This window comes from Amblyraja radiata, chromosome 6, assembly GCF_010909765.2.
Source record: "Amblyraja radiata isolate CabotCenter1 chromosome 6, sAmbRad1.1.pri, whole genome shotgun sequence".
NCBI classification, from domain to species: domain Eukaryota; kingdom Metazoa; phylum Chordata; class Chondrichthyes; order Rajiformes; family Rajidae; genus Amblyraja; species Amblyraja radiata.
In genome coordinates, this window is record NC_045961.1 from 7,518,473 (window position 1) to 7,530,589 (window position 12,117).

Genomic DNA, 12,117 nt, shown 5'->3' on the forward strand with positions numbered 1-12,117 from the left:
TCAGGTTAATATTATACACCAACAGATTAACGATTAGGCATGTGGCATTAATTGGGCAATATAGGTACAATTTACAAGAGTATTTGGGTTAGGTTTTGCAGGCAGGTTGTGCAAACTAAAGCCACATGGGATGAATTCAAAAATGCAACTCTACTGCCATCTGGTGTTCAATAACATTAGACAACTTTGTATGATTCATGACTAGAGCATGAATCATACAAAGTATGGGGTAAATTTTGTCAACCCAGGGGGTAAATGCGTTGATTCTGGATTTGTTAAAAACAGTATTTTAAAATGTCCTCTTTGTCAGTTGCTTTATTATGGTAGAAGTGTAAACTCAAATTAGTGAACAAAACAGGGTGGGGGTAAATTTACTTTCACAAAGTTGCCGGGGGGTAAACGGGACAAAAACGGTTGGGAACCGCTGCACTAGAGTATTTGATCATATAAAGTGGGCTCTTTGCCAAGCTTGATCAGAAAAATGGCAGAGCAAGATGACGACAGATTGATACTACTTCACTTTGGTTTTTAAAAAACTGCATTTTCAATCACAATGGTAGATGAAGTCTCACAGCAGACACAAACGGCTATCAGTGGATATTTTTAAGGCGGAGATTGACAGATTCTTGTTTAGCACGCGTGTTGGGGGTTATGGAGAGAAGGCAGGAGAATGGGTTTGAGAGGAAAAGATCGATCAGCCATGATTGAATGGCGGAGTAGACTTGATGGGCCAAATGACCTAATTCTGCGCCCATAACTTTATTATTGAGACCATCCTATCGGAACGGTTTGGTTTGGAAACTACGTGTTGGCTCACCCAAGATCAGCAAATTCTCTGTTGTCTTAAAGCTAAAGTATCAGTTCCAGGAACTTCCTATTTCACAAGTCTTAACTGGCTGAGGCATTCGGAAAGTCCCTCATAATGTGTTCTTTGAAAAGTGATATTTCTGAATACATTAGAGAAATTCTATGTCTATCAAGAAAATCGTAAAAGCATTTAAATAGAATAGAATAGAATGCCTTTTATTGTCATTCAAACAGCTTGGTTTGAACAAAATTACATTTTCTACAGTCTTAATGTTTAAATTAATGTTTAAGAAGGAACTGCAGATGCTGGAACAATCGAAGCTAGACAAAAATGCTGGAGAAACTCAGCGGGTGAGGCAGCATCTATGCAGCGAAGGAAAGGGTGACGTTTCGGGTCGAGAGCCTTCTTCAGACTGGGTGACGTTTCGGCTCGAGACCTTTCTTCAGACTGAAGAAGGGTCTCGACCCGAAACGTAATCCATTCCTTCGCTCCATAGATGCTGCCTCACCCGCTGAGTTTCTCCAGCATTTTTGTCTACATTAAATTAAATGAATCGTCAATTGGAAGGATCTATTGGCCTCATTGATTTGGAGTTTGGTTCAATATCCTGGTCAATGCCTTACCTGAGCAGAGAGAAGACACTGTAGGAGTTCCTCACACAACTTTGGTCCACTTGCAGAAGGCTGGTCCTCTTCTTCTCAGCAAGATCCTTTGGAAAAGAAACAGATCTTTGGGGCGGTTTTATCATTTATCTTGCTCCATTTGAATGCGAAAGCAGAGTCTTATGAGATAAAACCGGGGCAAAGTGAGATGTAAATGGAGACAACCAACCTCCCTTCTATTGATTCCATCTACACCTGACTGCCTCGGCAGTGTCATCAGCCATTCTCACCTTGGTCACTCCCTCCTCTCTCTCAACAGGAAAGAGGACATAAGTGTGAAAACGCACACCTCCAGATTCAGGGACAGTTTCTTTCCAGCTGTTATCAGGCAACTGAACCATTCTATTAACAACTAGGGAGCAGTGCTGAGCTACTATCTACCTTATTGGAGACCCATGGACTATCTTTAATCGGACTTTACCTTGCACTATACCTTATTCCCTTATCATGTATCTATCTTATATCTGTACAGTGTGGACGGGTTGATTGTAATCATGTATTGTCTTTCTGCTGCCTGGCTACCATGCAACAAAAGTGTTTCACTGTACCTCGGTACACGTGACAATAAACTAAACTAGAATTGGCTGAACTTGATTTCATCTGAAACAAAATTAAAGACACTGGCCCAATGTAAACCCAGGTGAGGTGGACTCCTGCAGGTGTGAAATATTTCTTGCTGCAAACCTGTAGCTACACGAAAGATTCTATAATATTTGATGCTTTGCTTCAAAATTCAAATTGATACTCAAGTGCAATGCGAATCAAAAAAGCAAAGCAGCTAAACACATCAAAAGCATGTCAAAGCTAACCTGTTTTCATAAATCAAAAACTATAATTATTTATTTGTAACAGAAAAAATACCTGGTGGATGACCTTCGCAAAAAGCAAATGCTGCGCTGTTTTGCAATATAATTGTAAAGTGTACAGAACTGGGGAACAGTCATTTCAGTTTGGAGCTTCCCCTGTCTGGCCAACTTGCCCAATTACTAACAAGCAGTTTACAAAACATTTAAGGCCCTGTCCCACGTTACCCAAGAGCTTTCCCGAGTTAAAAAAAAAAAATCAATCTCGTGGTAAGTACGTAGAATGTACGTAGCGGGTACATCGGAGCTCGTGGATATCTCGTAGCGGCTCCTAATGCTAACGGCAGGTACTCGGGAAACGGGGAAACTCGTGAAGTTTTATCAACAGTGCAAAAAATTTCCAAGAGTAAACAAATACTCGTGATGAAAGACCACGAGTACGATTTTTTTTTAAACTCGGGAGAGCTCTTGGGACAGGGGCTTTAGACAGGTACATGGACAGGAAAGGTTTAAGGGGCGATGGCAGATGGGACGAGCTCAGTTGGGCAGCTCCAACCTTTTTGGAGTTGGGCAGAAGAGCCTGGTTCCATGCTGTATGACTATGTACGCACAATTTAACCCGAGCACATCAATCTGCTTCAAATGCACTTTGTGCCAAAGGCGGAACAAGCGGTCCCAGGGAGAATGTGCAAACTACACACAGACAGCGCCCGAGGTCAGGAACGAACAATAGTCTCTGGGGCTGTAGGACAACAACTCCACTAGCTTGGTCACACCGTGTGCTTTCTCTGAAAAGTTCATTGCTCTGACAATCCCCCCACTAGTATGTATGCCATGCCGCACATCAGATATTGACAGAGGCATGGGAACAGAGGGCCTTGCTATAAACCACTTTTGACTAAATTACCACAGATGATGCATGAATAAAAAGGCACTTTAAAAATAAGAATTATGGGCCTGTCCCACTTTGGCAATTTTTAAGCGACTGCCGGCGACTGTCATAGTCGTAGCAGGTCGCCGAAAAACCGGCAACTGGACTAATGGGCCTGTCCCACTAAGGCGATTTTTTAGGCGACTGCCAGTGAATACGACAATGGAATTCACCGCAGTCGGCACCGGCGACAACCTACAACATCCTGGCGACAACCTACGTTAACCTGGCGACAACCTACGACAGCACCTATGTCAAGCTACGCTCATTGGCGTCAAACCCACGGCGAAAATTTTTCAACATGTTGAAAATCCAGTGGCGACCAGAAAGACGCTATGACTCTTTGGGCGACTGAGGAGAGAGACTACTCACGACCATACAGGTGACAACCCGGCGACCAATGTGGCGACAGCCTAGTGGCCTGTAGTCGCCTAAACAATCGCTTAAGTGGGACAGGGGCTTATATTCTCAGACAAAAATAATATAGATTTACCTTATGATTAAAGGGGGTTCCATAGTAGCCATCATTCAACCCAAATATAACATCGTTTGGATTATGTGCCCGAATCTAACCCAAGCCAAGAAAAGAATCCACCGTTAGTCAACATTTGATGTGTCAGACAGACGCTACAATTTTTAGCGTTTTCAGACAATCAGCTTAGAGAATCTTGCAACTCTTTTGCGTATTACAACAGTGCCTGTAATTTTAAAAATGACTATAAAATGCATTGCGATTTTCCAAAATTGTGGACACTTACTTCTTAACTTAAAATATTATGGTTCACTAAAACTATTTAAACTGTTGATGAAACAGAACCAGCTTGGAATCATCCAAATAAGACTTTGCCTGCCACAAAGGTATGCTCCCATTAACTTTCCATTCAAGATGGTGCATTCAAAATGTTGAAACAAACTGCATGATTAAAAGCAAGCCCTTTGGCACATCAAGTCCATGTCGACCATCGATCACCTGTTCACGTCAGTTCTTTCGCATTCACTCCCTCCACACTTGGGGCAATTTACACAAGCCAATTAGCCTGCAAACCTGCATGTCTTTGGGATGTGGGGGGAAGCCAGAGCACCCGGAGGAAACTCATGTGGACACAGGGAGAACGTGCAAATTCCACACAGACAACACCCGAGGTCAGGACCGAACCTGGGTCTCCGACGCTGTGAGGCCTCGGTTCTACCGGCTGTGTCAGTGCGCCACATAACTTCCAGTAAGCTACCCAGCAAAACCATGTGACATCGTGGAACATTCAAACACAAAATGTCGAGCTCCTCTTCAGCTCTTGCACATTTTACCTGCTGGCCCAAGTATTTGAGTCCGTCAAGGTGCACTCGCCACTCGATAATTGGATGATACTGTCCTTTCTTTCCTCCCCAGATCCTCACCAGGAAACACGAAACAGAGGTATCAAGGCGATCTGGCATCAAGCCAAAGTCGAGACTCCTCCACGTTGGATTCTGCATTACAGGGCAAAACTAATCATCAATGGTTCAATGTTCAATGGCACATGTGCAAAAGCGCAGTGAAATTATTTTCTTACATACAGTCCAGTACAGTATTGCCATACCCAAGCACAATCCATGATTAGCAAAGTGTACAGAAATAGTCTACTCAGCCCACATGCAAGAGGCACCTGGTTTTGGTGCCATTTACAAAATCCAGTCCACGCTCTAGGCCTTATGAGTCAAGAGTGTTTTATTGTCATCTGACCCAGATAGAACAAAATTCTTACTTGCTGCAGCACAACAGAATCTGTAAACATAGTACACTGTAAACAATATAATAAACGAGAGAAAAAAAGAGTTCAGTGTGTACACATACTCACAAGTACACACACACACACACACATATAAATATAAACACACATACACACACACACACGTACACATAATATACACATTTATATACACACGCGCACACATATACACGCACTTCATGAACACCCGCATGTCTGTAAACACGCACATGTCTACAAACACACACACACACACATATATATATATAATATACTAGACCAAGTGCAGACCCGTTGGGTCTGTTCCCCCAACGTGCGGTTGCGGGGAGGGGGGGGGACAGCATGCAGCGTCACACACACTAACAACCCCCCCCCCTTAAAGAGGGGGGAAGTGGTGAGAGGGGCGCGAGGGGGGGAGAGGGCGCGAGGCAGAGGGGGGGTGAAAGGGGATGAGAGGGGGGGAGGGGGTGAAAGGGGGGGGAGGGGATGAGAGGGGGGGGAGGGGGGTGAGAGGGTGAGAGTGGGGGAGGGGGTGGAGAGTGGGGGAGGGGCGAGAGTGGGGGAGGGGTGTGAGAGGGGGGGAGGGGGTGAGAGGGGGGAGGGGGTGAGAGGGGGGAGGGGGTGAGAGGGGGGAGGGGGGTGAGAGGGTGAGAGGGGGGGGAGGGGAGAGGGAGAAGGGGGGGGAGAGGGGGGCGCAGAGGCCTATTCTCTGGATGCTTTCAAGAGAGAGTTCTTAAAGATAGCGGAGTCAGGGGATATGGCGAGAAGGCAGAAACGGGGTACTGATTGTGGATGATCAACCATGATCATATTGAATGGCGGTGCTGGCTCGAAGGACCGAATGGTCTACTCCTGCACCTATTGTCTATTGAGACATGTTGGTGGTAGTTTGGGAGTGTTTTTTCAGGTTGGCTTTGTTGAAGACCCTGGCTATGGTGGTAAAGGCTACGGGGTACGCTGACTGGCGCTTGTTGACCATGGCGTGCAGTTCCTCCAATGCTCGACGGACATCTGCCTGGGGTGGGATGTAGACGCAATCAGGATGATGGAGGTGAATCCCTCGGGAGGTAGAAGGAGTGGCGCAAGATGCGGAGAGCAGGAGTTAGACAGAACTGCCACGTCCGAACACCACGAAGAGTTGACCATGTGGCAGATGCCTCCGCCTTTCCCTATTTACACTATACATCAATTATTTAGATGACGGGATTAAAAGTAACATTAGCAAATTTGCAGATGACACAAAGCTGGGTGGCAGTGTGAACTGTGAAGAGGATTTTAGGAGGTTGCAGGGTGATCTGGACAGGTTGAGTGAGTGGGCAGTTGCGTGGCAGATGCAGTATAATATAGATAAATGTGAGGTTATCCACTTTGGCGGCAAAAACAAAGGGGCGGATTATTATCTCAATGGGGTTAGGTTAGGTAAGGGGGAGGTACAGCGAGACCTGGGCTTCCTTGTACACCGGTCACTGAAAGTTGGCGTGCAGGTACAGCAGGCAGTGAAGAAAGCTAATGGAATGTTGGCCTTCATAACAAGAGGATTTCAGTATAGGAGTAAAGAGGTTCTTCTGCTGTTGTATAGGGCTCTGGTGAGACCACATCTGGAGTATTGTGTACAGTTTTGGTCTCCCAATTTGAGGAAGGACATCCTTGTGATTGAGGCAGTGCAGCGTAGGTTCACGAGATTGATCCCTGGGATGGCGGGACTGTCATATGAGGAAAGATTGAAAAGACTAGGCTTGTATTCACTGGAGTTTAGAAGGATGAGGGGGATCTTATAGAAACATATAAATTTATAAAAGGACTGGACAAGCTAGATGCAGGAAAAATGTTCCCAATGTTGGGCGAGTCCAGAACCAGGGGCCACAGTCTTAGAATAAAGGGGAGGTCATTTAAGACTGAGGTGAGAAAAAACTTTTTCACCCAGAGAGTTGTGAATTTATGGAATTCCCTGCCATAGAGGGCAGTGGAGGCCAAATCACTGGATGGATTTAAGAGAGAGTTAGATAGAGCTCTAGGGGCTAGTGGAATCAAGGGATATGGGGAGAAGGCAGACACGGGTTAGTGATAGGGGACGATCAGCCATGATCACAATGAATGGCGGTGCTGGCTTGAAGGGCCGAATGGCCTCCTCCTGCACCTATTTTCTATGTTTCTATGACGTAGTCCTGCCCGCTGGCCACATTTCCGGACACGATGGAGGCCTCCCCGGTGTTTCCAGGTACAGTACCTACTTTTCACGCGATCCTCCGCGAGGTCGAGGATTTCCCTGCGATCAGGAATTCCCTTATAGTCGGCAGTTCCGTTGCTGCCGGTAGATCGCAATAGCGCTAATGCGTTGAAATGCATTAACAGCTTGTCAGTATCAGCGCTGGTTCTGCTGTTTCTTTTACACAGGGAAGCTGAGAACTACTATATTTGATGATATTCTGCTGTGCAGATGGCTACATGTCGCCACAGACAGGCACCATCTTGAAAAATCGGTCCTTGATCCGGGGGGGGGGGGGGGGGGGGGGGCGGGAAGAGGAAAGGAAGAGGCAGAGACAGTGGGCTGTGGGAGAGCTGGGAAGGGGAGGAGAAAGCCGGGACTACCTGAAATTTAGAGAAATCAATGTTCATTCCGCTGGGGTGTAAATTGCCCAAGTGAAATATGAGGTGCTGCTCCTCCAATTTACGGAGGCCCTGGACAGAAAGGTCGGATTCTGAATGGGAGCAGGAGTTGAAGTGCTGGGCCACCGGGAGATCAGGTTAGTTATTGCAAACCGAGTGGAGGTGCTGTGCAAAATGATCGCCAAGCCTACGCTCGGTCTCACCGATCTAGACCAGCGGATGCAATAGATGAGGTTGGAGGAGGTTTTTAAATGTTACGGGAATGAAAGAATACAGAAAAGTGGTGCTGAAATAAAAGATTACCCGAAATAAAGAAAACCTTTTCAGACCTTGTTTCCCTCTCCCCTGACTCTCAGTCTGAAGAAGGGTCTCAACTCAAATTGTGACCTATCCATGTTCTCCAAACATGCTGCCTGACCCGCTGTGTTATTCCAGCATTCTGTGTCTATCTTCAGTGTAAATCGGCATCTGCAGTTCCTTCATACACAACCATCATCAAACATAGAAACATAGAAAATAGGTGCAGGAGGAGGCCATTTGGCCCTTCGAGCCAGCACCGCCATTCATTGTGATCATGTTGATCGTCCCCAATCAATAACCCGTGCCTGCCTTCTCCACATATCCCTCGACTCCACTAGCCCCTAGAGCTCTATCTAACTCTCTCTTAAATCCATCCAGTGACTTGGCCTCCACTGCCCTCTGTGGCAGGGAATTCCATAAATTCAAAACTCTCTGGGTGAAAACGTTTTTTCTCACCTCAGTCTTAAATGGCCTCCCCTTTATTCTAAGTATAAAGGGAAGGCCATTGTGGCCCCTGGTTCTGGACTCGCCCAACATTGGGAACATTTTTCCTGCAACTAGCTTGTCCCGTCCTTTTATAATTGTACATGTTTCTATAAGAACCCCCCTCATCCTTCTAAACTCCAGTGAATACAAGCCTAGTCTTTTCAATCTTTCCTCATATGACAGACCCGCCATCCCAGGGATCAATCTCGTGAACCTACGCTGCACTGCCTCAATCACAAGGATGTCCTTCCTATCACAAGAATGTCCTTCCTGCAAGTGCAAGCTGGTGGGACAGATGCTGCCAGCACCATTTTTCCAGATGAGAAATTCCTCATCTTCTTTCTAAAGCTACATCTTTTTCTTCTGGGATAGTGCCCACTGGTCCTAGACTCTCCCACTAGTGGAAACATCCTCTCCACATCCACTATCTAGGCCTTTCGCTATTCTGTAAGTTTCAATGAGGTCCCCCCCCTCATCTTTCTAAACTCCAGCGAGTACAGGCACAGTGCCATCAAACATTCATCATACGTTAACCTAATCATCCATAGGATCATTTGTTAAACAAACTCTGCAAGTTTTCCAGGTGTGGCCTCACCAACATCCTGTACAATTAGAATAATAGCTCCATTTCTGAACTCTAACCCCAGAGCAAGTCAGCAATTTGCAATTTGCCTTCATTACTGGCTCTGCCTCCATGCTAACTTTGCTTTTCATGCACACTAACTTGGATCCCTTCCAAAAGCAACCCTCTCCATTTAGATAGCCTCTTTCCTCTGTTGATAACCCTCAAGCAGTTCTTCAACCCGCTTTTAAGATATTCGTCCCTACTTTGTGTTTAACTAAACCAAAATGGCACTAAAAAGTGGCCAGAAATTCATCTAATATTTATCGAAGGTCAAAACATGCAAATGCTTCTTCATGGCATTTAGTTTAGTTACAGCGCGGAAACGGGCCCTTCAGTGCACGGAGTCTGTGCTGACCAGCGGTCATCGCATATTAACATTATCCTACACACACTAGGGTCAATTTACACATACACCAAGCCAATTAACCTACATACCTGTACGTCTTTGGAGTGTGGGAGGAAACCGAAGATCTTGGTGAAAACCCACGCAGTCACAAACTCCGTACAGAGAGCACCCATAGTCGGGATCGAACCCGGGTCTCCGCTGCTGCAAGCACTGTAAGGAAGCAACTCTACCGCCTCGCCACCGTGCCGCCCCATTTGTTATTCAAAATTCCTGTAAGCATTCCTCCAGTTCAATACTCTCAGGATAACCCAAAAGATATTGCAGCCATTTATGTTTAAGCTTATTCCCCATTTATACAAAAGTTGTAACTAGCTACAACCTAATTAGGATAATGTCTAATCATTCTATTCAGGTTGCCATTGTGAAGTTGCGTGGGGGTAATAAAATCTATCTCGGATTAGTTTCGTGAAATCTTTTGCATATTCTGCAAATGCAAACATGTTTGCCGTTTAACTACACAAAGGAATGACATGGCCTCAGCTCTGCAATGTTTGCTCTGCACTGTTCTGGTGTGGCAATCTAAAGTTGGGGGAAAAGGGAAAAGAGGAGAGGAAACAATGGAGGAGGTGGTAGTTGAGACAGGGACTATAACAGCATTTCAAAGACACTTGGACAGGTATAAGGATAAGAAAGGTTTAGAGGGATGAGGCAACCTGGGCTAATGAGACTAGCTCAGATGGTGCATCTTGGTCAGCATGGACAAGATGGGCCCAAAGCCCTGTTTCCATGCTGTACGACTATGACTCCATCACAGGCACTGACCTCCCCATCATCAAAGGAATCTATAGGAGACTGCCTCCAAAAGACATCCAGCTTCATCAAAAATACACTATCCTGGACATGCTTTCATTTCACTCCTCCATCAGGAAGAAATATGAGTCTGAAAACCGTGTGCTTCAAATTCAAGAACAGTTTCTTCCCAATAAACCAGGCCCCTGGTCACTACAAACACAAAACTATGAAATAAGAACATTCTTGATTGCACTTAGGATTTTGGACCTTTTGCTTTAATATTGGGGATTTTAATTTATGAATGTTATTATCTTATCAAATAATACGATGTTTACAGATCGGCACGGCTGCTGCAAGTAAAAATGTAATGATTCCATCATTATTGCGTGTGACAATTAAATACTCTTTGACAAAGGGCAAGAAAGGACAGGCACAAAAGAAAAAGAAATAACAAACATGCTGGAACTGTGCAACAGGGCACAATAATTGCTGGAAATGTGAAAGAATGTGCTTGGAAATACCGAGCAAATCAGGCAGCTTCACCGCAGAACGCAGAGTTAATATTACAGATGCATAACCTTACATCAAACCTATCCAATCTGATAGAAGCAGGGAGATGGAGACTAAACATTTAATAGGAAACTGAGGGGCAATGTTTCCTCACAGGGCGGTTACAATATGGAACAAAGTGGCAGTGAAGGCAGTTGAGGCACAATAACATTTAACAGACACTGGAACACGTACATCAAGAGGAAAGGTTTAGAGGGATGTGTGTCAAATGCAGGCAACGGGACTATGGGGAGTGAAGATGCGGCATCTTGGTCGGCATGGATGAGTTGGGCAGATGTAAAGGAAAAATCTAAGAACACGCAGGTTAAAGCAGAAAGGTGGTGCAGAGGTAATAAAAGAATCAGCCACATTTTTATTAAGTAGCAGATTGGGCATGCAGAGTCAAACGGTTACTCTTTATACTTTAGAGATACAGCACGGAAACAGGCACTTGGCCCACCGAGTCCGCACCGAACAGTGATCACCCCGTACACAAGCACTATCCGACACGCCAGTGACAATTTACAATTTTACCAAAGCCAATTAACCTCCAAACCTGGATGGCTTTGGAGTGTGGGAAGAAATCAGAGCACCCGGAGAAAACCGATGCTGTCTCAGGGAGAATGTAGAAACTGTTCAGACAGCACCCATCGACAGGATCAAGCCTGGGTCTCTGGCACTATAAGGCAGCAACTCTACCACTACGCCCTCTGCCATACTCCAGCTCCTATTGTGATCATTACCAATAATAGACAGTGGAGTGTCATTTATCCTTCGTCTGTGTAAGGTAGTTTTTCCTGCAAGTTTAGCAGAATCAACAAAACAGCTGGCCTCAAACTCATGGGTTGCCCAAAACACCAAGAGATCCTAACAACTGCTCAGCTCCCCACAAGGCCTTAAAGTTTTGGTGTTTATCTCCTCATTTTGATGTCTCCCCCATCCCTCCTTTGCTTGTTTTCTAAAATGGCTACTGAACTGGATGTTACAAATGAGGTTGTAAATCTAAGTTAATCCAAAACCGCCGACAAACCAAAGAACACAAAGAATCCCATTTAAAAACATATCCAAAGCCAGTTCAACTGAAGATCACTTACCAAAGAATCCTTTATGACTTCACTGGTGTAAACGCTGAGAGGAAAAGGAACAAAGTAAGTCATGCATCCATTTAAAAAAATATTTTGGAAACCAGCATATTCAAGTTACAAAAGATGGCTCAGCAATAGCTTCTCTTCCTGCATCATCTCCAATAGAACTATGTCAACAATGCACAGGCTTATGAAGTCAACATCTGGTTTGGTGGGATTGCCAGGGTTCCTCAAGACCATCAATAGGTTGGTTTATTGGCAAGCATTACAATCCAAGTGCAACATTTTGGACAAAAACACTTGCATGTTAAATTTATTCAAGCTCACTCACCACAGCCCTGCGGTCTGCGGTTGCTTCTGGCTGCGGCGGGGACTTTA

At 45.2% G+C, this 12,117-nt stretch overlaps 1 protein-coding gene across 1 annotated transcript in view; it reads right to left on the minus strand.

The window, feature by feature from the left end:
• Positions 1–11,801, minus strand: part of uvrag (UV radiation resistance associated) — a 270,572-nt gene extending 258,771 nt beyond the window's left edge. Inside the window, exons 1-4 of the mRNA XM_033022153.1 lie at positions 11,749–11,801; positions 4,510–4,671; positions 3,698–3,772; positions 1,432–1,517 (exon numbers count right to left, since the gene is read on the minus strand). Of these exons, the coding sequence (XP_032878044.1) occupies positions 1,432–1,517; positions 3,698–3,772; positions 4,510–4,638 (290 nt within the window). The 5' untranslated portion in view covers positions 4,639–4,671; positions 11,749–11,801. The remainder of the gene's footprint in view (positions 1–1,431; positions 1,518–3,697; positions 3,773–4,509; positions 4,672–11,748) is intronic.
• Positions 11,802–12,117: the final 316 nt, after the last annotated feature.